This window comes from Hyperolius riggenbachi, chromosome 1 (genome assembly GCF_040937935.1).
Source record: "Hyperolius riggenbachi isolate aHypRig1 chromosome 1, aHypRig1.pri, whole genome shotgun sequence".
Lineage (NCBI taxonomy): Eukaryota > Metazoa > Chordata > Amphibia > Anura > Hyperoliidae > Hyperolius > Hyperolius riggenbachi.
Window position 1 is genome coordinate 134,399,048 of NC_090646.1, and position 27,180 is coordinate 134,426,227.

At 43.3% G+C, this 27,180-nt stretch overlaps 1 protein-coding gene across 2 annotated transcripts in view; it reads right to left on the reverse strand.

Moving 5' to 3' along the window:
- Nucleotides 1-27,180, reverse strand: part of CLOCK (clock circadian regulator) — a 123,237-nt gene that overhangs the window by 42,441 nt on the left and 53,616 nt on the right. For both annotated transcript variants that reach the window (XM_068278578.1, XM_068278577.1), the window contains exons 2-7: nucleotides 21,420-21,525; nucleotides 15,705-15,795; nucleotides 13,015-13,074; nucleotides 4,888-5,036; nucleotides 2,647-2,738; nucleotides 977-1,066 (exon numbers count right to left, since the gene is read on the reverse strand). In XM_068278578.1, coding sequence (XP_068134679.1) covers nucleotides 977-1,066; nucleotides 2,647-2,738; nucleotides 4,888-5,036; nucleotides 13,015-13,074; nucleotides 15,705-15,724 — 411 coding nt within the window. In that variant the 5' untranslated portion in view covers nucleotides 15,725-15,795; nucleotides 21,420-21,525. The remainder of the gene's footprint in view (nucleotides 1-976; nucleotides 1,067-2,646; nucleotides 2,739-4,887; nucleotides 5,037-13,014; nucleotides 13,075-15,704; nucleotides 15,796-21,419; nucleotides 21,526-27,180) is intronic.

Here is a 27,180-nt window from a genome sequence, read left to right on the forward strand (position 1 = left end):
TAGATCCATAGCTAGATCCCTGGCCAAAGCGTTACAAGTTCCACCGGGGTTTCCAGGTGGTAATTTTGCACTGTGTACCGACCACCTGAAAACCCCGGAGTGAAATACATTACTCTTTCTTTTGATATATGTCAATTTACACTAATAGTTTGATGCATTATCTATCATCTTACCACATTTAAAGAGAATTGGTAAGGAAAAAAGTGTCCCTTTGGGGAAGTTACCTTGGGAGGGGGAAGCATCTGGATCCTAATGGAGGCTTCTCCTGTCCTGTGCAGCCCCAGCTCCCCAATCCCGAAAATTCACCAACAAACTTGTTGGCGGATGCACGCAGGCGCAGTAGAGCAGACCAGATCGGGCTCAGCTATTTCCTCTGGAGCCCGCAGGGGAAGATGGTATTCCACCTGTGCAGGATCGCAAAGGTATATATTGCCTCCTGCTGCTGTCCGGGGGTCCCAGCAATGGATCCATACTGCACAGGAGGAGGGGGAAGCCTCATTAGGATCCAGAGGCTTCCCCTTCCCGAGGTAAGTACCCCCCCCACAGGCTAATTTTTCCTACAGGTTCTCTAAGAAAAAACTTTTTCTATCATAACTTTGAAATCAATTTTCTCAACAACTCCACTGTGAAAAAATGAAAAAAGCGTTTACGTAAAATACATATTTTTGAGCGACTACATTGTCATGGATTCCGCTCTGCCATGCCACTATCTGGGTTTTATATATACTTTGTGCACCTTTTATAAAGAAATTGTGGCTACAGAGATGCCCTGAAGGTTTTAGAAGTCCGCCTGCCATTAAAGTCAGTGGTGCTCGCTCGCTGCAAAAAATCATTTTGCAAATATTCATGTTATAAATTTGCAAACGTGTTTGGGAACGCAAAATCATGATGCTTGACCATCACGGCTAGTGAGTACAAACAGAAACAAAACACAAAAATTTAACACAAAATAAAATACAGCTTCGCTTTTACTTACAGGTAAGTGTTCAAGTAAAGGCGTAACGCTCTCTGACACATAGATAATGTTGCCATCTGTCATAACTGCCAAGAAAAATCCGTCCAGGGCCTGAAATCAAAGTGTAAACAAACTGTCACATGCACACTGCAGTGGGTGAGGGATCGGTTCACTGGACTGTCATTCAAAAACAACCTCCAACGTGCTATAGAGAGAATCCCTTCACTACATATCCACACAAACAGCTGCAAATCACAGCCATGTCAGTGAGTATAAGGAAAATCACATATTCATACATAGGAAACGGGTTTGTTTTCTAAAGTGAAAACTATTTTCTCATACTCACAATATGTATGTATAAAAATATATTGGGGGAGGGAAGGTGCGAGGTTAAGGACCAGATAGGCTCTTACTGGTGTGCAAGTAGAAACAATAGTGGGCGACTGCTGCTGTCCATGGCTAAAATTATTAGAGGCAGGGCAGAGGATCAGCAAAACAGCCAGGCAATTTGCATTGTTTTAAAGGAAATGAATATTGCAGGAGAACTGTAGTGGGAAGAATATGGAGGCTGCCATATTCATTTCCTTTTAAACAATATCAGTTGCCTGGCGGCCCTGCTGATCTATTTGGCTGCAGTAGTATCTGATTAACACCAGAAACAAGCATGCAGCTAATCTATCAGATCTGACAATAATGTCAAACGCCTGATCTGCTGCATGCTTGTTCAGGTTCTATGGCTAAAAGTATTAGAGGCAGAGGATTAGCAGAATGCTGGGCAACTGGTATTGTAGGAAATAAATATGGCAGCCTCCAAATCCCTCTCGCTTCAGATTTCCTTTAAAGCGGAATATAACCCTGCATTTCAACTTTGCTCTAAAACATTATTTACAGCAAATTATATGCAACCAGCATTTTTTTTTACTAGACCAGCATTGGAAGGGTTACACAGGGCTTTAAAGTTCCTGGAGATTTCTGCAGACGCATCCGAAGCTGAAATAGATACATTTTGTTTACATAAATGTATCTAAGTGTTGAATGTGACTCACTCTCTTGGAGGACAGCCAAAGAGTGTGTAACATTTATCAATAGATACATTCAACTAAATAGAATGTATCTATCTGAACTTCTGCATATCTCTCCACGGAACTTTAAACCTCTGTGTTTAACCATTCCAATGCTGGTCTAGTAAAAAAAAATGCTTTTTGCATATATTTTTGCTGTAAATAATATTTTAGAGCAAAGTTGAAATGCAGGGTTATATTCCGCTTTAAGCATACCATTTCTAGGCTTGGGTTGAAAGTCCTGCTTCATGTTTATTAATAAAATAATCCTGAAGGCATCAGACTCTTTGCCATTTACATCAATACTACATTATTCGTCTCCATGGTGTTGTACAGTCTTACAAAAAAAAACAAAAAAAAAAACAGCACTGTATGCAAAACTGATTTCTACAGTATGGCTGCTGCGTGTTACAAATGTACTAATAAAAGTTGCAGATTTCTAAACTTTATGAAAAAAATAAAATTTATCAAAACGTGAAAGATTTTCCTTTAAAACTGTTTCTGCTTGTGTAGGTATGTACGTGTTTAGACACGAGAGGCAAATTGTTATGAAAAAGCTCAGAAATTACACCTTTTATTTTGCTGGGTTTTAAGGTCACCAAGCAATTCAAATTAGATGTAATTTTTTACCTCCAACATGAGCTGTGTAAACTCCTCGTTACTAAGGAAGGCTGGTTTCCAGTCTTGTCGGATCTCACTAGCATCAGATTGAGCGCTAATTTCTGTGGGAAAGAATGAGCAGACGTCAGTGTAACATCCAACTCTTGCACTTGCAAGGCTGGGACATTTAGTACACAATATGTAAGTGTACATAAAAGTGACACTCATGGGAATGCTTAGAATGAAAGTTACAAAATACTTAGGGTGTGTACAGACACTAGGTGGAGCTCAGCCGAGGAGGCTGTATATGGCCACATCGCCGAGAATGAAGTGCGTGTACAGATGCCACTCAAGCTCATTAAAAGATCTGGTATGCCAGATCTTTACACGACAGCGAACCCCATGTGCATTGTACTCGTTCTTACCTCTCCAAACAGAAGCCACTTTATTGTGCGCCACAAGTTGTCGTCATGCCCCCTCTTCACAGCAAAAAAACAGAGCTTGCAGAGTGAGGCATCTGTACTGTACATCGCCCAGACCCTGAACTTGTCACCCAAGGGACTGGGCCCTGATCCCTTCATGTGACAACAGTCATGCGTGTGTATGAACCTTGATTCCTGGAATCTTTAGGGACCCATGCAGCAGAAAACAGATTTAGTCATCTCCAGTTTTCCAATGTTTCATTGACCCTGTGGAACTGGTCCATCAAATAGTGATCAGGAACAGACAAAGATTTAAGAATGATTTCCAGAGGAAGTATGATGGAGCAGGGGTTTGGGTCTGCACTAGGAAGTACACAACCACTGCATGGCTATAGTATAGGGGAATCCCAACCAGATTCCTGAGTATTTACTGTGTAGTGTGGTGCATCACTTCACATTCTAGATAGGATTCTAATCGTAGAATTACAGCAAACTGAATTTATTAAAATGTGCTTATTTAGCTGCCAAACAAAAGAAAAACACAACCTTTAAACTTTACAGCCCTGTCTTGTTATGAGGATTGTTTCCTCGACTAAGCAAAGGTTTTTTGGCTTCTGTTTACTTTTTAGCAGAACTAGATTGAATTCAAAGCTGGTAAGCTCAATTGCATAGATAAAAGCATTTTTTTAACCCTTGCAATGTAATAAAAAAGGGACCTTAGGCAAGTTATTAATAGTGTACTATTGTACTATATGTATCATTTGTATCCTATACAATAAAATGCAAGTGAACCCTGCGTCATCAACTGAATGGTTGTGTGTCCCTGGCTTTTTTTGTACTGAGCATATGCGCAGCCAGGGCAGTTAGGACACAGGGCCGGACCTGACAGTTTGCTGTGTGTGGTTCACAGAGGTTCTCATTGCATTGTGGGAAATAACAGCTTTTTCCCACTGCTAAGCAAGCAGCTCCCTTTGAGCATATACTTCAGACAGTGGTGGGGAAAGAACAAGCAGGAGGCGTATGTGCGCGCATTGAGGGGGGGTGTTAGCGGCTGTAACCTAGCTCCCGTTTAACCGGCGGGCTTTTTTACTAGTTACTTAATATCACATATCAATTCAGGAAGCAGTAATCAAGCCATTCTGGGTTCATATATGCTCAGCTTAACTAAATGTTGGATGGCACCAAATTCCAAGGGAATTGGGGGAGAGGGGATGTGGAGGGTATTGCTCTACTCATACACTTCCATTTCTACCATGATATGAAGTATGGAAGGGACAGGTATCAGTGGCTTTTAATTTTGCAAACTAGGTTCATTTGCAAAAACTTTTTCTCAATTACTTTAAAAGGTGCAAAACATACCCATCACTCTGCTACTCTCCCAGTCCCACCGAGGCAATTCCTGAGAAAATGGGACATAGTACTGCGCAGGCCTCTCCCGGTGTTGGGAGCGTGATGGGGCACACGCGCCAGGCTGCACTAGCGCAGGAAGCCCCCAAATCCTAAAGTTACGGGGCCTGCAGAGGAGGATGGTGAGGGACTAATCAGCATGAAGAGGGCTGGAGAAAGCCCTTTTTCTTCTTTTTCCCTCTCCAATTCACTTGAACTCAATAAACCTGATGTGTCACATGGTCAACAGCCAATGGAATCGACTGATCAGTGCATGGAGCTCAGGTATAATCGGACAGCTGAGTGTGGCAGCTGTGGAAGTGCAATCATGGCTGAAGTGCACAGAGTTGGGATGTTGAACTCTATGCCCTGACATAGATACGTCTCCAGTGTGCAGATTTTAACTGCGTGTCCTGAACCAAAACTATCAATGAAGACACAAAAACATGGTTCAGGCACATACCTTTGTGTTTGCGCAGGAAGTCAATGCTTTTCTGCAACACTGTGGATTTATCCATCTTCCGGGCATTGCCTGGCAGCATTGAGCCAAGTTCCTTAATGAGAACATTGAACTGGTCTCTCCGCTTCTTCTCAGACTTGTTCCGAGACACTCTGTAAAATAAACAATTATACTCTGGTTACAGCCTCTCCTTGCATCTCTAGATTCTCGGTATATTAACAAAAAACAATAGCCCAGGCTTCTCCGAATTTTTCACTCTGCACCTTTATGAAACCACAGAAAGCATCCAATATTAAAGTTTAACGAAGACCGACTGATATAGACATCAGTTGTTTAACTGTGCTACACAAAGCTAGAAGTTTTCAGGTTTTTACTAGTCTCGGAGTAGATATACCGAGATCTGGCTCATAAGGAACCATCCACTGCTCACAGTATACTTGGCACCCATCATGCTTCTCTTAAACCACTAATAAATTAAGTAGCCATTCATTACAGATGTCAGAGGTTTGGACGAGGTAACCGTTGAGACAGACATTGGGGAAGCCTTAGTAGAAAGTTGTCCAGTGTTAACAGCCGCAGATGTATACAGATTTTAAATCTGGCTTACATCTGGACGTCTTCAAAGTGAACTCTCCTTCTTCAATGTAAAAAAAAAAAAAAAATCATAAAGAGGTCTTTGTAATTCAAACTCGTAAAGATATACTTCATACAGATGCTTATCACTAGTGCTTAAATGCATCCCTTTGGAAGAACAGCTTTTCCACCTAAAAAGTAGGACATACCGCTTAAAGAGGAACTGTAGTCAAAACAACTATGAATAAAGTTGCTAATTTTTTTACAATGTTCATTTATAGATTATTTAGTCAGTGTTTTCCCATTGTAAACTCTTTCCTCTCCCCGATTTACATTCTGACATTTATCACATGGTGACATCTCTAGTCCTGTCAGGTGATCTCTGCAGAATGTTTGTTTACTGAGAGTTCTATGCACAGAGGGAGATATAACTAGCTTATTTTCCACAATGCAACCAGGTTCAGACAGCAAACTGTCAGGGACATAGTCATAACTAGGGATGATCAATGAGCTGTAAATATTTCCGAGTTGATGCAAATTTATGAAATTTTGTATGCAATTATATGCAGTTGCATTTTCAAGCTGCATATATTTGCATAAACTCTGAAGTATTTGCATCGCATTTATCATCCCTAGTCATAACATCCCACCGTGGGAGGGGTATCACCACAATATCAGCCATATAGACTCCCCGATCTGTTTGAGAAAAGGTAAAGATTTCTCATGGGAAAGGGGGTATCTGCTACTGATTGGGATGAAGTTCAATCCTGAATTAAAGTTTCTCTTTAAGTTTACAGGGCTGCAAAGGAACTTGTGATGGGCAAAGAACAAAGGCCCCTAGTGCTTGGCAGACTGACCCCAGATAAACTTCCAGCCGCCAACTGCAGCCATTTCTTTAAAAAAGGGTCTGAGATGCAGCCTCAAGTGACACATCCTAGCCAATGTTAAGCTGGCCGCAAGGAGAATATGACTGTTCACTGCCACCATACGCCTTTAAAATAAAATAGGCCAAGGCCTGGGACCCACTAGAGCACTTTCAGCAGCGATTTAGGCTTGCTAGGAATTGCCGGCAATTCCAAAAGTGCTTAGCGGCTAAAACTGAATCACAATTGCAATTTGGGAAAATCACACTCGCCCTGCATGCAGCATTATCAGAGCAATTTCATAAGGGACAACAGGGCCTGCTTTGAAAAATAATGGTAAAAATCACTCGCGAAAACACTTTTTTTTAGAGCATTTTGCAATCGCAAGTGGGTCCCAAGCCTAGTATATTGTAATGATCAGCAATGGGGCTTGAGGTATAAAAGCCCCACTTTTAAATGGCAGGTTTCTTAGTGTTAAAAGATACCAGAACCAAAATAACCTACAGAAACGGGGAGGGGGGAAGCAGCCATATCTGACCTGATGTCTAGCGCTCCCCTCATTATCCTTTCTGCCTACAGCGCTCCCATGGCCGGGAGCGCTCTGCGCATGCATAGGACACCACGTCTTATGCATGCGCAGAGTGCTCACGGGCACACTGTAGGATGTGTGCAGCCTGGCCAGCGCAGTAGTGGCCGACTCCGGTGCCCGGAAGAGGCTACCGGAGGGGCATTTAGGTAGGAAGAAGGAGCAGAAAGGAGAATGGGGTAAGCATCAGGTCATAGTATATGCCTGATCCCACTAGCTTATTTCGACTATGGTATCCTGCAGTTTCTTTCATTCCATCCTGGATAAAGCTTGGGGTCAAAAACAGTAAACAGTAAACAGACCAAACAGTAAACAGTAAAAACACCACACACACACACAGAGAGAGACACACACACAGAGACACACACACAGAGACACACACACAGAGACACACACACAGAGACACACACACAGCGACACACACACAGCGACACACACACAGCGACACACACACAGCGACACACACACAGCGACACACACACAGCGACACACACACAGCGACACACACACAGCGACACACACACAGCGACACACACACAGCGACACACACACAGCGACACACACACAGCGACACACACACAGCGACACACACACAGCGACACACACACACTAGGTACTAGGAAAAAGTCATAGGAAAAGTCTAACACATTTAAATCCCCTCTCATGCATGTGACACTATAGGGTGAGCTGTACATGAAAGGGATGCAAGATTCTAAGATCATAAAGAAAACATGATCACTTTAAATTCATTAGAGGTCAACCACAGCTAGAATTAATGTCTATGGTTGGGCAGATTCAGCATCACAATTTCCCTGCAACAGTTTATGTTTCTGTCCTCCCCACAAAGTTATAACAAAGGTGTCATTCTCAGCCAGCTGAATACATTCATTATTTCTGTGTAACATTTTTGTAAATTCCATTCAGGGAAGCTGAGGACACAGTATGGATTTCTATAACACTCGGAGTTGGGCATTAAAAAAATCTCCAGCAAAATAAAATTTCACTGGAGACCAACGTCACATAATTTCATTGATCAGCAATTTTCAGCAACTTTAACCTTGAAGTGAAAATAAACGTATGATATAATGAACTGTATGAGAAGTGCAGCTAAGAAATAGAACATTAGTAGCAAAGAAGAGAGTCACTGTTTTCCAGTACAGGAAGAGTTTAAATTCAATTATCTATGCAAAAGAGCTTCTCTGAGCGCTTCGACCCCAGCTCAGTCCTGTTTTCTGAAGCACTTAAACAGCAAAGAAACAGTGAGAGACAGCTTGAGAGAAGGTCTTACTGCAGGAAAGTTCAAAGGGTCATTATTTCTGCCTTGTTTTACAGTTTAAAAGATGCTTTTAAAAATAAAATTGTAACAGAATAATGCAATGTTGTTAAATACTTAACGACAGCTCAGCGCCAATTGGCGTGAGCAGTGTGGCAGCCCCAGGACCGCTCCCCGCCAATTGGTGTGAAGTGCAAGGGGCGGGGATTGCAGATGATTGCGCTCACCGATGTTCGTGCATCTCCGCATGAATGACGGAGCTTCGCTCCGCCATCAGTCTCCCAGGGGCGATTGCCGCTAGGAGACGGCTAATAACACTGTACAGAACTGCGATCTAAGGCAGCGCTGTACTGGGGACAGCAGTGTGACACGGCTGTCCCCCTGGGAGGCACTACAGCGATGCAGCTACAGCTGAAGCCTATGACAGCCAATCGCGCTGATTGGCTGGCGGGGGAGATTAAAAAAAATATTTTTAAAAATAACATTATTTAAAAAAAATACAATAAATATGTATTGTAAAAAAAAATAAATATCCTGGGCGAAATCATTGCCCACCAACAGAAATCTCTGTTGGTGGGCAGAAAAGGGAGGGGGAGGGGGGGTTTAAATCACTTAAAGCTGCAGTGCCCCATTTTGTAAAAAATAGCCTGGTCACTATGGCGGTTTAACCCCACGGTCCTTAAGAGGTTAAAAAGCTATATACACTGTAACTGAAAATAAAAATAGACTCTTCTTTGCTGCTACTGTTCTATTCCTTATCTGTACTACACATACAATTCATCATAAGTTTTTTTTCTCACTTCAGGTTTGCTTTAACCACTTGCCGACCACACGCTTATACCGTGCGTCAGCAAAGTGGCAGCTGCAGGACCAGCGACACAGTACTGCGTCGCCAGCTGCAGGCTGATTAATCAGGAAGCAGCCGCTCGCGCGAGCGGCTGCTTCCTGTCAATTCACGGCGGGGGGCTCCGTGAATAGCCTGCGGGCCGCCGATGGCGGCTCGCAGGCTAAATGTAAACACAAGCGCAAATAATCCGCTTTGTTTACATTGTACGGCGCTGCTGCGTAAGGCAGATCGGCGATCCCCGGCCAATCAGCGGCCGGGGATCGCCGCCATGTGACAGGGGACGTCCTGTCACTGGCTGCACAGGACGGATAGCGTCCTGTGCAGCCCCGATCACCGGGGGAACAGGTAGGAGAGGGAGGGGGGTGAATGTCGCCGCGGAGGGGGGCTTTGAGGTGCCCCCCCCGCAACTAGCCTGCCCACCAGAGCGATCAGACCCCCCCTGCACACCATCCCCATAGGGGGGAAAAAAGGGGGGCGATCTGATCGCTCTGCATGAAACCTGATCTGTGCTGGGGGCTGCAGAGCCCACCCAGCACAGATCACAAAAAATAACGCTGGTCCTTAAGGGGGGGTAAAGGGTGGGTCCTCACGTGGTTAAGGACTGAATTTAAAAGCTGTTGGACAAGCTCTTTTGCACAGATAACACACGTTTCTTTTAATTCTTGCTGTACTGGAAAACAGAAAGTACTATATGTTTACATGTTCAGTGTTCTCCTCAGAAATTTTTTCCAGCCGGGTGGCATGAAATAGTAGCCGGGTGTGATGTCAAACGGCATGGCTCATCTCAGAGCAGCCTGCGGCTTGGCAGTGGGCCGCGGCCCAGGGACCTCTGCAGTACATGACCGCTTAAAGCAGCAACTTCTTGCTCTACTTGCATAACAGATGTATTGTACTGTCCACATTTTGATATCAGTGAATTTTATATTGTAAATAAAGAAAATTCTGTTCCTAGCATTTGCCATCTTGGTTCCCTCTGACTGAAGCCAATCCTGATGTCATTATCTCCCTTACTCCTTATTTTCTTCTCCTGGAATCTCTGTCGCAGCTAGCTTGTTTGTAAACACGAGAGCACAGGATAGATCAGGTTTCAACTTTGCACTGAACTGCCCTGAGCCAATCAATGAGGAGCAAGAATGAGGGAGGGGTGAGGACAAGCATCCCACTCACACTCTTCGGCGATGGCAAAATTAGAGCCAGTCTGACTGAGATAAGGTTTATTACAGCATAAAAATGTCTGATTAGATTGGAGTACTTGCAATGCAGGGTAGGGTTCCAGGCTGCACAACGAACACAAAGCAGTGGGTAAATGTAATTTGATTTTGTGGCTGACAATCCCTCTAAAGCATAACTGTCTGGCATAAAATCAATTCTATATTTTTATCTGTAATAAGTATGCTTATCAGGCAATCCAAAAGTTTAAAATCACTTTTACTTTTCTTCTCCATAAAACATTCCCCAGATTCCCTAGCTCTTATTTGGTACATCTGCCACACAGAGGAAGTTGCAGGGCATGCTGGGTTTTCTTTTTTCTTCTTTACTTTCCCCTCAGACATAATGCAGCCTGATTGGCTGAAACCTCTTTCCCTCCCATTTTCCCCTCCCACACCTCTGTTCTTCTCTGATTGGCCAATATTTCTAAATGCACTTTCTACTGCAGACCTGGGTGGGAGTGTCTAAAGACTGAGAGGGGGTGGGCAATGATACACAGAAAGTGCAAGGGAGGAAATGATGTCAGAATTGGCTACAACAGAGATAATGCATGCGGAGACAATGCACTTTCCACTGCAGAGCTGGGTGGGAGTGTCTGAAGACTGGGAGGATTGGCTTCAAGATAGACACAGTCAAAATGGAAAATCTTAAGACGGATTTTCTCTTTTTTATTTTACTCCGCTCCGGAATATAAGACGCACCCAGGTTTAGAGGGCAAGAAACAGGGAAAATAAATAAAAATACTAAACCTGGTGCGTCCATATTTCAGGAGCATCTTGTGTACCTGTCCTCCCCCAAATGGTGTCCTCCTGTGTACCTCATGTGTCCTTATCTCCCCCTGTCTACCCCAAGTGTCCTCTGGTCTCCTACCCTGTGTCCTGTGGACTCCCCCCTGTGCCCTCTGGTCTCCCCCCTTTGTCCTGTGATGTTCCCCCTGTGTCTTCTGGTCTGCCCCCCTGTGCCCTCTGCTCTGCCCCTCTGTGTCCTCTGGTCCCCTCTGTGCCTTGTGGTCTGCCCCCCTGGTCTACCCACTCTGTGTCCTCTGATCCCCCTGTGCCCTCTGGTCTGCCCCCTCTGTGTCCTCTGGTCCCCCCTGTGCCCTCTGGTCTGCCCCCTCTGTGCCCTCTGGTCTGCCCCCTCTGGTCTGCCCCCTCTGTGCTTTGTCGCCCCCCATGTTTCCCCCTGTGCCTGGCTCCCCGCTATGTGTTTATCCAACCCCCCCCCCCCCGCTTACATGCCTAAGCCCCCCGCTAACATCGCCGGGTCCCCCCTGTGTATGCAGCGGCAGCGGGCAGCAGCTTACCTCCTCCATCTTGCCCGCAGCGATTGAAGACATCCGGCTCCTGTGGGCGGCTTCCTTTAGTGCCAGCTTCTAATGACGCGTAATTGATGATGCATCATTAGAAGCCGGCACTAGAGGAAGCCACCCACAGGAGCCGGATATCTTCAATCGCCGCGGGCAAGATGGAGGAGGTAAGCTGCTGCCCGCTGCCGCTGCATACACAGGGGGGACCCCGGCGATGTAAGCGGGGGGCTTAGGCATGTAAGCGGGGGGGGGGGGGGGGGAGAAGCAGGATAGACACATAGCGGGGAGCCAGGCACAGGGGGAAATAGGCAGGGAATCCCCGACATATCGGCGGTTCATATCGGCGGGCGTTCGGAAGTCGGGGATTCCCTGCCTTTGCCGTATAAGACGCAGGGACTTTTTCACCCCATTTTTTGAGGAGAAAAAGTGCGTCTTATACGGCGAAAAGTACCGTATCTACTTATATGTGTTTTTTTTCTAAAATAGTATGGCTGACAGCCCCTCTTTAAAGCAAAGATGACTTAACTAGGGCTTCTTACAGCCCCCTGTAATCTTTGAGGTCTTTCAGTGTCCCCTCTGTTTTGTTGCAGTTACCCTCAGAATATCTCTGTCCCGGTTACTGCACATGCACGGTGCTGTCCGCACGCCTCCATCAATCGTGCTCCCATCGTTGGGAGTGTTGTGCTGCCAAATGATTTGTATTATGCATTCACAGAACGCTACCAGCAATGGGAGAATGATTGATGGGAGAATGATTGATGGGAGAACGATTGATGGGAGAACGATTGATGGGAGAACGATTGATGGGAGAACGATTGATGGGAGAACGATTGATGGGAGAACGATTGATGGGAGAACGATTGATGGGAGAACGATTGATGGGAGAACGATTGATGGGAGGCATGCGGACATGCATGCGCAGTAGCCAGCGACAAAGTCGGGTAGGCATCAGGACAGCAGCACAACGATGGAGACCCTGAAGACACTGTGGGCCTCAAAGACTTACAAGGGGCAGGAAGAAACCCCGGTAACTAAAAGTCAACTTTTTTGCCCCAGTTCAGTTGTGCTTTAAAGGGACTCCGAGCACCTCTCATGGGCATGCCTTTAAGCCAGATGACTTCCAGCAAAGTCGTTCTATGACTCCTCTGGAGGAGCCTCTTGCAATGGCCATGCGTGTCACTTCCTCTTCATTCAGCGATGCACTTTTCTAACAGAGAAGACAGGGGTGACCCGGAAGTTAAAACCGAGAGTTTTAAATTGAAATCGAACGAAAACTATTTGGTGTAGAACAGCAATTGAAGCATCAAATGAAAGATGAGAGCACAAGCTACAGAAATATATGCTTTAGGTACTTTGCAGTTCTGGTTGGAGTCTTAAAGGCATGCCCATGAGAGGTGCTCAGAGTGCCTTTAAAAAGGAAGGTGGGGGAGGGAGGAGCCTTCATGTAAAATAAAAGCAAGATAATCAACATACCTTTTTGCTTTATCTTTATCATCTTCTTCCACAAGTCCATCAAAAATACTCCCATCATCCCTACAATACAGGAACACAATTGTGGTTACTGACTGAATTAATAAAGTTAGTAACAGTGTTTTGCGGATTTGTTTTTTGTTTTTTTTGGCAGACAATGCAGTCGCAAAAAATCTGAGCAGGTTCCCTTTATAGAGGCACTGCCATACATTTGATTGCATTATACAATATTCTACAACACAGCCACAATTCAAGGACAATCCAATGAGGGCAAAAGTCTCAAATCAGAACTGGCACAAAAAATTAAGCACATGTAAAGATCAAAAGCTAATCCTATAATCATTTTTGTTGTCCTGTAACGCTTTAATCCATCGGGCTAGTCCACATCTACCGTATTTCTTTACACAGCCAGGAAAATAAGAAAAAAATGGCAGCTTCCTGTTTTATTTCTTCTGGAAGCCACAGATTTTTTGCACTTGTACTGTTACTGTCTATGGGCAGCTTTAAAGTGTACCCAATGTGAGATAGACATGTCTTTAAAGAGACACTGAAGCAAAAAAAAACTATGATATTATGATTTGTATGTGTAGTACAGCTAAGAAATAAAACATTAAGATCAGATACATCAGTCTGATTGTTTCCAGTACAGGAAGAGTTAAGAAACTCCAGTTGTTATCTCTATACAAAAAAGCCATTATCTCTACGACTTTCAAAGTCGTGGAAAGGGCTGTTTTCTGACTTTTATTATCTCAACTGTTAGTTAACTATTTACTTTTCCTCTGGCAGAGGAGAGGTCATTAGTTCACAGACTGCTCTGAAAAAATCATTTTGAATGCTGAGTGTTGTGTAATCTGCACATATTAGAGAATGATGCAATGTTAGAAAAAAACACTATATACCTGAAAATAAAAATATAAGAATATTTTCTTTGCTGCTAATCTTCTAGTAATTATTCATAGTACACAACCAATTCATTATATCATATATATTTTTTTCGCTTCAGTGTCTCTTTAACTCAGGGCCAAGGATATAAATAACTAGACTGTGCTCTTTTTCTGCCTGAAAGAGTTAAACATACAGGTATTTAAGCGATCTTTTTTCTTCAGTCGTAGTCAGACTATAGTTTAATTATAAGGAATTACAACCATAAAACTCTTGCCTGGAAGAGAACAGCTTCTGAGTGCCTAGGATAGATAAAGGTCAATAGTTCATATATTTTAGCTCTGGGACACAGACTGTGGGAAAGACTATCATTCATAAGAGGCAATACAACATTAGGCCTCTTGCACACTGTAAACTCAACACAAGAAAAATTCAGAAAAAAATGCAGCATGCAGTACCAATTAAAAATCGCAAATCGGAATCACGTGTAGTGTGCAAGAGCCCTCAAACCTACCATTTTAGCTTTTAAAAAGAAAATAAAAGTGGGGGATTGTTTAAAAAAAAAAGGCCCTTTCAGGAGGAGGAGGATAGATACAATTGTTTATATCAGTTTATTTTCACCTCAAATTTCCTTTTCGTTTAGAACAGGACTAGAATGATGCCTGGTTTAAAAGATTAGTTAAGCCACATATAGGCAGGTGTCCTAGCTCGATATTGAGTCTAAATGGTTAACATACTATAGGGTTCATTTTGCAAGACGTATCAAATAATAGAATTGTTTTGGGCAGCCTGACCGTATACAAACTCACTCACCAAGCAGTAAGTTCTGCCCTATGGAAAGAGGAAGCCAGTCTGTAGAGAGTTGTGGAGACAAATAATCATAAAGATTGAGTATCACTGGAAACCAGTCAGCAAGCATTAAGGCCTGGTTCACATTAGCGTTCCAGGTCCGGCTTCCCCGGACCCGGAACACTCCGTACACAGCGGATGGTGAATGGATACATTGTTAATCAATGTATCCATTCACACTCGTGCGCCGTCCGGATCCGGATCTGATCCAGGAACGCAGCTCCGGGACGATCCGGCTTTTTTTTCCAACATGCGCTATTTTTTAGTCCGTCCTGGTGCGGCTGCGGACCCGGGCCGGATCCTGAACCTACGCATGCGGCCATGCTGTGCAATGAGAAACGGATGTTTCTCATCACACTGGCAATAGGACCGGATGCTTCCAGCACCGGTCCTATGCCACTTGGGGGGCCCGGACTACACGCCGGTATCCCCCATGCTTGCAGTGCCTTTCTGGCACTGCAATGTATCTAGTTCCGGCTACTTTATTGTAGCCGGAACTGATACATGCATCCGGCGCAACTTGTGGCCACCGCAGAGACCCGTACAGTCTCTTTGCGGCCCCCGGACCCTTGCGGACTCGAACCGCAAGTGTGAATGGGGCAGGGGACACCTGCACACGCTGCAAAAGGCACCAAAAACAATCACGCATGATTGTGTCAGGTGGCCAAAGTTGCCCTTGCTATATTATGCTCATATTGCACATTTGTAGAGTTTCATAGCAAAATAAAAATGCTAAAAATGAAACCGGTCACAGCTTGAAAAGGAAAAACAAAAGAAATGATAAATTCATCAGATCCCATCTAACCTAAAAAGCGAGCAGGTATTTGCTAATGGCATGGTTTGGTTGAAATGTCAGCTGCTGCTGAGGGTTACAAAAATCTGGAAATACAACATTTTGCACTCCAGCTCTGCAGGACATGTGCAGTCACAGACATAAGTCCGCTCTCTAAGCACACACTCACCTGTCACCAATGGAGCTCATCTTATGGCAGCTTATGGAAAAGAGCAGACAATGCCACACTTTAGCCTTGTAGGAGACATTTGTACGCTGGTCTGTGGAGACATCGGAAACACTGAAAATTAGGGACATCTAGAATAAAACTCAATTACTTCAGCAATTGATATAAACTAAACATTTATAAAACCATCAAGAATCTAGTAATAATGTCAGATCCTAATCAGTCTGAACATACTGCAAAAGTGCTGTTCCTAGGCAATTCACTACCAGGCTCCGTTCTGACAGGCTTTAGCTGTGGGGCAACTGTAAAGGCTGCTGTTATGTTAATGTGAGGGACACTATGCTGGCATCAATAGAGGGGATTTCTAATGGCTACATTAAGTTCAGTGGCACATTAGGATTCAACTACTGTATATAAGTATTAGCCTAATTTTTGGGCCAAAAAAAGTGGCCCAAAAGTGGGAGTCTCAGCTTATACTCGAGTCACTACTGTGAGTAACCACTGAGGGAGACTACATCACTTAGACATTTCCATGGGAGGTCCCAGCTAACCTCATCTCAAGTTGTAGCCTTGGAAGGCATACAGGGATAGTGTCTGCTAAATAGTGAGAATCCTTGCGTTCCTATATAAAGTTTTAGATACAGGACTGTGTGGCTCTGCATTCCTTGCTTTATCTTTATGCCAGCTTAACCACCTTACCCCCAGCGGTGCGGATTTCTCCGTCCCTTTTCCACCCTAACACCAAGGGACGGAGAAATCCGCACCCGACACCGCTCCCGCTCGTCCGCGTGCCCCCGCCCGCTAGCCCGGAGATCAATGAACAGGAAAAACCTCTCCCATTCGTTGATCTAAGCCCCCCGCAATGATCAGCTGCTTTTTCAGCTGATTTCACAATGATTCTCGTAGAAGTAGCGCGATCATTGTGAGAAAAAAAAAAGGTTCCCAGCCCCCCTGAACATCCTGCAAGCGTACTTCCTGTACGCTTGCAGGTCGCATAAACAAAAACTTACTGTGGCCATATAGTAAAGCTACACCCTAAAGCATTTTTCATATACAAATATATTAGTTATACACTAAAAATTAACTCATTACCTCCCACACCTCCCAATTATTATTTTTTTGGTAATAAAAACAAAAACAAAATTACAATTAAAAAAATACATAAATAGTTACCTTAGGGACTGAATTTTTCAAATATTTATGTCAAGAGGGTATAACACTGCTACTTTATAAACTATGGGCTTGTAATTAGGGATGGACGCAAAACTGAAAAAAATGCACCTTTATTTCCAAAAAAATATTGGCGCCAAACATTGTGATAGGGACATAATTTAAAAGGTTTTATAACCGGGAAAAAAGGGCAAATACATTTCATGGGTTTTAATTACAGTAGCATGCATTATTTAAAAACTATAAAGGCCGAAAACTGAAAAATATTTTTTTCCCACATTTTTTCCTATTTTCCCTTTAAAACACATTTAGAATAAAATAATTCTTGGCATAATGTCCCACCTAAAGAAAGCCTAATTGGTGGCGAAAAGAACAAGATATAGTTCATTTCATTGTGATAAGTAATTATAAAAAGTTATAGACAAATGAATGGAAGGAGCGCTGAAAGGTGAAAATTGCTCTGGTGCTCAAGAGGTAAAACCCCTCAGTTGGGAAGTGGTTAAGCTTTGCAACAGGAGTTCTTTGCATGTCCATCTCCATTGTAGGCCTATGATCTGGCTTCTTATTGCAGTCTGCTGCATTTGTGTTGCTTTTCTAATATATGGTTGTGGCCGGCCATTATAACATTATAGCTGTACTGCTGGAAAGAGAATGTAAGTGAAGCTGCTAAAAGGGTGCAGCAACTGCATTTGGTTTATATTCACAACAATAATTTGGCATCAAACAACCAGTTCCTTGCATACATGTAATCATAATTCAAAATTGCCTTTATGTATCACCACTTCCTTATCACATTTTATACAAAGTTCATACGCTTTTCAATTAAATAGGGAAAATAAAGAATAAAACTTAGGAAAAAAAACCTGTATCCCCTTCAGCATCAGTGGGCTGTTTCTCAGCAGGTTTCTATGGGCTGTTTTACACTTGGAACACAAATGCTGATGGCAACCGCAAGCACAATTTTTCAGCACAAAATTACACAATTTTGCAGCAATTTACGTTTGTGATTCTCATTCAATAGAACGAGAATCACACTGCAATCACCCCAAAATGCTGCAAGCAGCACGTTTTCAGTGTATGCAAATCGCAAACTCTGCAGGAAAAAATCCCATATGGATACATTAGCAACAGCGCTTTGCTGATCACCGGCATTCCAGTGTGAACCAGCCCTATTACTAAGTGGAAAGACACTACACACAACTTTATTTTTCCCGAGGGCATCCTATGCCCGGTAATAACTTGATTAACACAGAAATAAACGACACTAAAAAGTGGCATGCTAGCGAGGTGCTTCTCACCAGTTCAATCCGTGATAAATTAGAATCTATAGTCCATACAGGTCAACATTTTCAGCAAGTGCTGCTTATTGTCTGATCGGTGCTTTGATGCAACAAATGATGTCTGTAGCTCATTCATTAAACCTCCAACCACAAACCATGTTCCTTTTTTATGTGTGATGACCCAACTACTGAGGCGTTAAATACGCCCACCCATGCCCTGTGTGCCCAGCCAGACTTGTGCCTCTACACTAGCATCATCGCTGCATAAATTGGGAGCATGATCACACACGATATGGAGCTGGGAGCATGATCACACGCTATATTGAGCTAAAAGCTTTAGCATAGACTACATATAGATCTTGGCAAATCACTGCTTTGGTCTGAATGTTCCTGTCGGGAGGTTTCAGCCTCATCCTCGCTTTATTTTGCTTGGAGGAATCGCTCTCAAAATTCTCAAGAAACCTTGCATAAAAATTACATCTACAACTCATGTTACACATACACATTTGTATAATAACCTACCATTCAGTGATCACAAAGCCCCAAATAAATACAGCAACCATTAGCAGACAAATGACAATAGCTACCAAATATCAATTACAACAGTTATTAATAAACAACAAATGCAGCAAGCAACCACTATCCCACAAAGGAAATGCAACCATCACCCCACTCCACATAAAGACAGCCATCACCCCACACAAGAAATGCAGCCATGTTCTCCCCACATCAGAAATGCAACAAACATCACCCCACCTAAGAAATGTAGCCATCAGCCCAAATGCATCATCACCGCACATAAGAAACGTAGCCATCAACCCACATAATTACCATTATCAACCCACATAAGAAATGCAATCATCTTTAATCCCACATAAATAAATGCAGAAATGTCTACCACTCACAAAATAAGCAGCACCATTACTCCCACAGAAAAAACCATCGGTGCTCAGTGAGCCTAAAAATGGACTCCCATAAAGTTAAGTACTCCTCATAGTGCAACGATTTCCAAGAATCTATCGCATGCACAGCTGCGACGTGTCAGTACAGAGTTAATTCCCTGCAGTACTGCCCACAGGACGGAGCTTGATCCTGATTAGTAACACTAATGAGTAGCTATGTACGTCTGCTTCTATGTAGCACTAGAACAGAAGTTTAATTTTTTCATCAATACATCTTTGGTAAAGAAGCGGAACACCGAATTAGGTGGGTCGTTTGAATTAGGGCTTTGTAATGAAAATGCACAAACTGAATTGGGGAAATTTAGTTACAGTGTCTAGCATATGCATTCACTCTTTAGACACATTCACAGGTTTCTCCTACAGGAAACACAAATTTGGGACAGAGGTTTACTATTGGCCAATGACCTCCCAAACATTAAAGATTATGCCACAAAAGGCATTAACCTGGTCATTTCTCCTTAAAGTGGACCTCCGCCCAAGAACTGAACTTTACATACAGAACATGATTAGTAATTAGCACAATTCGTTAATCTAGCCTTCACATTTTCCTTACCTCCTGTTACCCATGTTATAATAATCTGGCTGGGCGGTTTAAACCATGTGATTATACTTCAAAGGCAGTGCTTAACCAGACGTGTGTTGAGAGATCTACATTGGCAGGGGCTACAGGCAATCTCAGACACATGCTGCATCTTTATAGTGTTCAAAAGATAACTAAAGTGTAACGATAGGTGTCAGCAACACAGATATTCTGATTATTGGTGATCTGCAGTATCACCAATAATACAGATGCTATACCTGATTATGTGGTGATCTGCAGAATCACCAATAATACTAGTATAGCTAGACACGGGACACCCAATATGGTATTGTGTTTGGTGCAACAGTAATCAGAGAAGTTATCTCCTGAGAAGCGGGAGATACAGACACTACTGCAGCCAATGATTCTCTGAGAAGCAGGGAATCAGACTGTATTGCAGCCAGTGGACCTCTAAGGGTAGAGACCACTGACTGTGCTGCAGGATGGCCTCCTGAGGAGCAGGTGACCATAGAGCAGTGCTTGCAGCTAGTGAACACCTGAAGAGTAAGTGTCACAGATGGTACAGTAAGGCTGATCACCCAAGGGCTGGGTGACAGCCAGAAAGGTCAGACAAGCCAGGTCGGCAACATACGGACAGATAAGGTACAAAGGCGGAAGACTGATTCGGTATCCAGGTACAGGCAATGTTGGCAACAGATAATCAGATGAGCGGAAGTACCGAATCAGAGAACAGGAGAGTAGTCAGGAAAGCCAAAGGTCATAACAGGTAACAGTAATATCTCTCATTCAGAGTCTTAGGTGTAAGGGTCCTTGGTCTCAACACCTGGGAACTAGTCTAACACATATACAGTAGCAAGCAATAGTACTTTACAGCTTTCAACAGAATCTGGCTAAGTGTGGATTCCCAGCTCCGGCTGGTTCTAGCACACTTTGGGATCTGACTGGGGTCTGAGCGCTAGCACAATATAGCATTCGCAACAGCAGACGCGGAGCTACTGACAGGCCTGCTCTATATAGAGTCAACATGCTCCACAGCGCAGCCCCAGTCACTCAGCCAATCCGGATGCTAGCTGGAGTCAGCTGACCGCATGATCAGCTGACTCCCCTCTTAGCTGCATAAAGGTCCTGTCGCTCTGCTCGCACGCGCGTAGCCCTTAGCCTGTGAGCAATGGAAGGACCAGGCATAACCTGAGCATAGAGATTAGATAAGATGGATAGATAAGATGGGTAGATAAGGGGTAAAGATAGCTTTTTTTGATTCAGGACAGGGAATGCTTAGATTAAACAGGTTGAATACCATTTAGGCAGGTAGTTGTATACATCTTGAAAAATATCCCAACCCAGTTAATGGTGCTTTAAAGTGTACCCGAGGCAGCACAGGAGGAACACAGAGGAATGTTACCTGGTCCATGACATGTCTGTGTGTCCCTTATGCACCGCTCTCTGCCCCCTGCACTGTGACCCCTCAAAATTGCCGACATTCAGAATGTCACCAATCTCAAGGGGTAGGGGTATCCCTAGCAGGAGAAGAACGCAAAACGCCCACAATGTTTCTTGTTTTAAAAAATGGCAAAAGAGCAGCAGGGAGCAGAGTAAATCAGACAGATGAAACCTGGAAGGAAAGGTAGGTATTTTCTTTTGTGGTTTGTGCTGTTACAAGTGTGCTATAAATAAAATACAAGGGCAGCAGGTGTCAGCTATAAAATCAGATGCTCATAGAAACACAACAACACTGTATGGGGCTAGCAGGATGTTGGCAGATTACCTTGCTGTATGCAGTCAGAGTGAATGATATCCTCAGCAGTGTGGATGGCTTGCTACAGGTAATTGGGTAACAAATGTGCTTGGTACTGGCATCTCCAGATACAAACCTGCAAGAAAAATAAGGGATGGAATCAGTTACTAGCTGCTATACAGTAGAACGTTACATAAATCAGTTGATACATATAAATCAAGCTTAACTTCACCACCCACAACCTCAACAGGTTCCCCCTGATGGTAATCTGGGGCTTGGCTATTGGCATTTGTAGTGCGTTTTGGTAGTGATGCCTGATTCCGTGGTTGAAGTACCACTCCAGCCAAAATACAGAACAATAAGCTGTAGGTTTTTTTCACACCTGATCCCTTGTGGTGGTTCTTCTGACCAGTACCACTGCACAAGAATTCTAACGCTATGTACTCGCCTGCCATTCTGGCTGAGATGATTGAATCTTTTCAACTAAAGAAAATATCAATAGAGTGTGTACTGGTCTTTCTAGACTTCATTCATCATCCCTCCAGTGTTCCAGACTCCTCTTAATCGCCAACTATTGTTGTTTGCGGAACTCTCATGTTACCACCTGAAGGCGCTTTCTGCTAGTCCTCCCTCTCCATAGTAGAGAGCAGGCTGATTGGCGGAGAGTTGGGACACATCTGCTCAGTTCTCACATCGAAACAAAGAACAATAATTCAGGCAATAATTCTTCACGTGTGTATGTAACAAAGGGAAAAGTGTTAAAGGGAATGGGAACCGAATTAAAAAAAAAATGAGAGATACTTACCTAAGGAGAGGGAAGGCTCTGGGTCCTATAGAGCCTTCCAGCTCCTCTCCTGGTCCCGTCGTTCCAGTGCTGGCTCACCGGGTAGCAGTATTTGACTAAATTACAAAGCTATGCCAGCCCTTTATCACACTGCTTCTATTAGAAGCATTGGTCGCAAGAAAAACATTCAGATCTATATATATGTTGATTGCAATATTAGTCAGAAATGCCATGGTTTCAATAGATATTCATTAGATTTTATATTTATATTGAAGTTTGCTTCAATATGTCTGATGCACTAAAATATGTCTGATCCACTGAAAGCAAGTTGTGGCTGCCTTAAAGGAACACCTAATTAGTACTTACCAACAATTAGATTAGGAAGAAATTAACTGTTTTTGAGCACCAATCTTGTGATACATGGCCACTTTCTGGTTAAAGGAAATAGCGGGAGGTATATGGAGGCTGCCTTATTTGTTTCCTTTTGCACAATAAGTTTCCTGGCTAGCCTGCATCAGTAGTGCCTGAATAACACCTGAATCAAGCTAATCCTGTCAGAGGTTTGTCAAAAACCTCTGGTCTGCATGTTTGTTCAGGGTCTATGGCTAAATGTATTAAGGCTTGTACACACGTCGGACTTTTCCAAACGGCCGGTCGTCAAATCGATCGTTCAGCTGATAAAACTGGATTTGAACGATCCGCCAAGCAGATTGTTGAAAACCAGTCTTCTCAGCTGAACGACCAACCGTACACACGCCTGATTTGACGTCCAAACGACCGGTCGTTTGGAAAAATCAGAGACAGAGAATCAGCAGGACTGCTAGACAACTGGTATTATTTAAAAGAAAATAAATTATGGCAGCCTCCACAGGTCTCTCACTTTAGGCTCCCTTTAAGAAAAGCAGATTGGACCTAATCAACTTTCCCCCATGAGTTTTTCTACAGAAGAGGTTTTATAAACAAAGTGTCTTTTCAGAAAGTACCGTAAGTGCAAAAGTACTAAAACGTTGTTACTGTACATCACTGCGGACAAGCTGGAAAGGGTGACCATTTATGATATAATCTGCTCATTCTTGATTCAGGAGACATTAACGACACCAGAAAAGAGGGGGATATGGAGGATGCCATATTTATTTCTTTTTAAACAATGCAGATTCCCTGGTTTTCCTTCTGATCTTCTGCCTCTACTACTTTAAGTCATAGACCCTGAACAAGCATGCAGGTCAGATGTTTGATTTGCTGCATGCTTGTTTCAGGTGGGTTATTAGGACGCTACTGCTGGATAAAAGATCAGCAGGAACACCAGGCAACTGGTATTGTTTAAAAGGAAACCAATATGGCAGCCTCCATATTCCTCTCACTGTAGGTGTCCTTTAAGGGACCAACACAATTATTTCCCTTCCTGTATATGTCAGTAAGACATCCAAATCGCAAAGAAGCACTTTGTGGAAGGGCCCATTCAATCGCCCATACTAATCGCTGAAACGTCGGTGATCGCTAGTGCAAATAAAAGTATATGCAGTGATCTCACTGCCGCGATCACCGGCGATGCATGGCAAAGGTGAAAGTGGTGTTTGCAGCGCTTTCTTGCCGTTTTTAAACTATCGTGATTATAGTGTTAGGAAACGCTAATCTATATCGCTCAAAAAAAATCATGAGAACGTACATGGAAACATACGCGTTTATCGGGTAAAAAAAAAAACAAAAAAACGCTGCGCTAATCGCTAGCGATTTGTGGTTGTAAGTGTGAATGGCCCTTATAAATAAGGGGAAGACAGGGAGTCAGGGGACTGGCAGACCTGACAGCCGTGTTGTGTTATCGGAGGAGGGGGGTGGGGGAGTGACGTGCAAAGAGCTGGGAGAGGTGACCGCTGACAGAAGCTAGTTGGGATGACGCTATTGGAATCAATAATAACACAGAGGACTGATTTGGCAACATAGGAAGAAACTCCACAGCAGATTCTATCTGTAGTGTCATCAAAATGGCAAACAACAAAGATGTGCAAGGATGAATGCTGACAGCAACCGTAGTGGTGTAGATGCGAATGCAGAGGAGCTAGATCAGGGTAGTAGAGAAGGAAGGACAGGTCACCAACCTGGTGAGTAGAAATGCTAACCAAGAGTAGAGCCTGATGCTGCCCGGGTCACATGAAGGAAACACAAGCATTTGTTGTCTTTTCTTAGAACACACACTATATCATCCTGCAAGGAGACTGTCAGTACACTGTTCATCCTCCAGACACAAGGTCTTTAAACCATCTTAAATTTAGAAACAGATCAAGTACGGCATGTTTAGGATTAAAGCAACAGACTGCACAGAAATAGGACGTCTTGTGTGAAGAAGGGTTTCTCTCACTCTTATGAGAACGTCACTGAAATAGCACGCTGTGTAAACAGACCTGAAGGGATTAATCTGGCACGCGCTGTAAGAGACAGCAGAGCAAGTCAATGAACTCGCTCCTTCTCTATTGCCCTAGTAACCTGCTGGCCCAGTTACCTACTTTCCCTGCAAGGCCCCAGCTCACGACGCAGCTCGCAAACACAAAGAACAAAGGGCCATTTCAAAATAATTAAAAAGAAACAATATTAAAATAAGTGTCAGGTGAAGAAAGCTACTATGCCAGGCAGGCACAATGCTTGTCCTTAGAAAAGGAGCAAATCCTTTCATTTACCTCGCCAGAATCATTTGTGCGAGTTGTCAACATATGAGACACATGCGCAATGCCTTCCAGCTTGCTGAAAGGGAAAATAGGAAGACCTTGTGATGCAAATACACAGAGGCCTATTTATAAAGAAATGGCCCGCGTTTGATACTAGTTTGTTGTTTATCAGAAAACAAAAGTTTGCTTTCTTAAAGAGACACTGAAGCGAAAAAAAATTATGATATTATGATTTGTATGTGTAGTACAGCTAAGAAATAAAACATTAAGATCAGATACATCAGTCTAATTGTTTCCAGTACAGGAAGAGTTGAGAAACTCCAGTTGTTATCTCTATGCAAACAAGCCATTAAGCTCTCCGACTAGTCCTGGAGAGGGCTGTTATCTGACTTTTATTATCTCAACTGTAAGATAACTGTTTACTTTTCCTCTGGCAGAGGAGAGGTCATTACTTCACAGACTGCTCTGAAAGACTCATTTTGAATGCCGAGTGTTGTGTAATCTGCACATATTATAGAATGATGCAATGTTAGAAAAAACACTATATACCTGAAAATAAAAGTATGAGAATATTTTCTTTGCTGCTAATCTTCTAGTAATTATTCATAGTACACAACCAATTCACTATATCATATTTTTTTTTTCGCTTCAGTGTCTCTTTAAAACAGAAATATTTTGCTTATCAGAACAACCTATTTAGATTGCCATAGTTATAAACCAGCTTTATTATGCTGCCAATTAGTGCTTTGATCACATACTGCATTTACCCTCAAAGGGACACATAAGCCAGGAGTAAAAAAAAAAAAAAAAAAAAAAAATCTTTAGTTGCCTGGGGCTTCTACTAGCCCCCTGCAGCCGTCCCGTGTCCTCGCAGTCACTCGCAGATCCTCTGGTCCCCGCAAGTTTTGTTTTTGCTGACAAGCCCTGACAGGGAGTAGGTGGTCTTTCTGCGCCTGCGCAGGCCTGGCCACATGTATCCTTCATGTTCCCGTCCTCAATAGCATCCCGCACAGGCGCAGGACGCTATTGCGGACGGGAACGCAAAGAAAAATACATGTGGCCAAGCCTGTTGGGCCTTTACACAAAAACTAAACTAGCTGGCGGTAGAGGACTGGAAGCTCCGTGAGTGACTGCGAATGCACAGGATGGCTGGAGGGAGCTGGTAGAAGCCCCAAGTAAAGTAAAACTGTTTTTTTTATTCCTGGCTTAAGAGTCCCTTTAATTTTGGGTACATACGATACCACTTCCCATCCGATCAACGGGATCAATCTGATTTCCATCATGTCCGATCGGCTCCTTATTGATAACAGGATCGAATTTGGGAAGGCATCATCAAAAAAAAAAAAAATCGACCCCACTATCGACTGGGAGCAGTTAGGACATGTACGCATGATGCAACTTCCTGTCAGATTATCAGTTAATCTGATGGGAAATTGCATCGTGTGTACCAGCATAAGCTGCATACACAGAGAAAATTAAGAGTTGGAAATGACTGATAAACCCCCATCATTAAAGTATTATTTGAAAATCATAAGCACAAACAAAAGCATAAAGCAGGAAGAAACACTGAAAATGTATAAACTGTAAAGCATTTCCCCGCCAAATTGTACATTCAGGAGTATGGACCCATTTGAACCTGCAGTCCCTTAGTGATCAGAGCAGAGTAGAATGAAGTAGATTTGCAATTTTTCTGTATTTGTGGAGCAACTGTGCTTTTTATGTAGAAGCAAGCTCAAGATGGATGCTTACACATGATGAATATAAATAAATGAAAGTATTTTCCATGGTGACAGGCTTCGGAAACAAGAGGAAAAGGTGACATTGTATTGTGAGGGTTCCAATTTTTTTAAATTCATCATAAATAGAGTTTCTGCTCACTTTAAAGAGTACCCGAGACGGGGCACTAAAATAACAAACAAAAAAAAAAAATGTATACATACTTGGGGCTTCCTCAAGCCCCCTTCATGCTGTTTGTTCCCTACCATCCTTCCCAGGCTGCCTCAATCCACCGCTAGCCAGCCTGGTCAAACTTCCAGCCAGGGCCAGTCAGTGCATGTGCAGTCCCATCGTGGGCAGGCATGCGCAGTACACCCCGACTGGAGGAATAACCGGGGCAGCTAGCGGAGGATCCAAGCGTCCAGGTAGGATGACGAAGGAGCGTACCACCTGAAGGGGGCTGGAGGAAGCCCCAGGTTATGTATACATTTTTTGTAATCCCCCATCTCTGTTTCCCTTTAAGGAAACCTAACAACAGGTAAGATAACCTATAATGCTTGGGCATTTTGAACTGGCAACCTGATGGATCACTTTTGCACATAATAGTTCAACAGCAGCCGTGCAGAGCTCG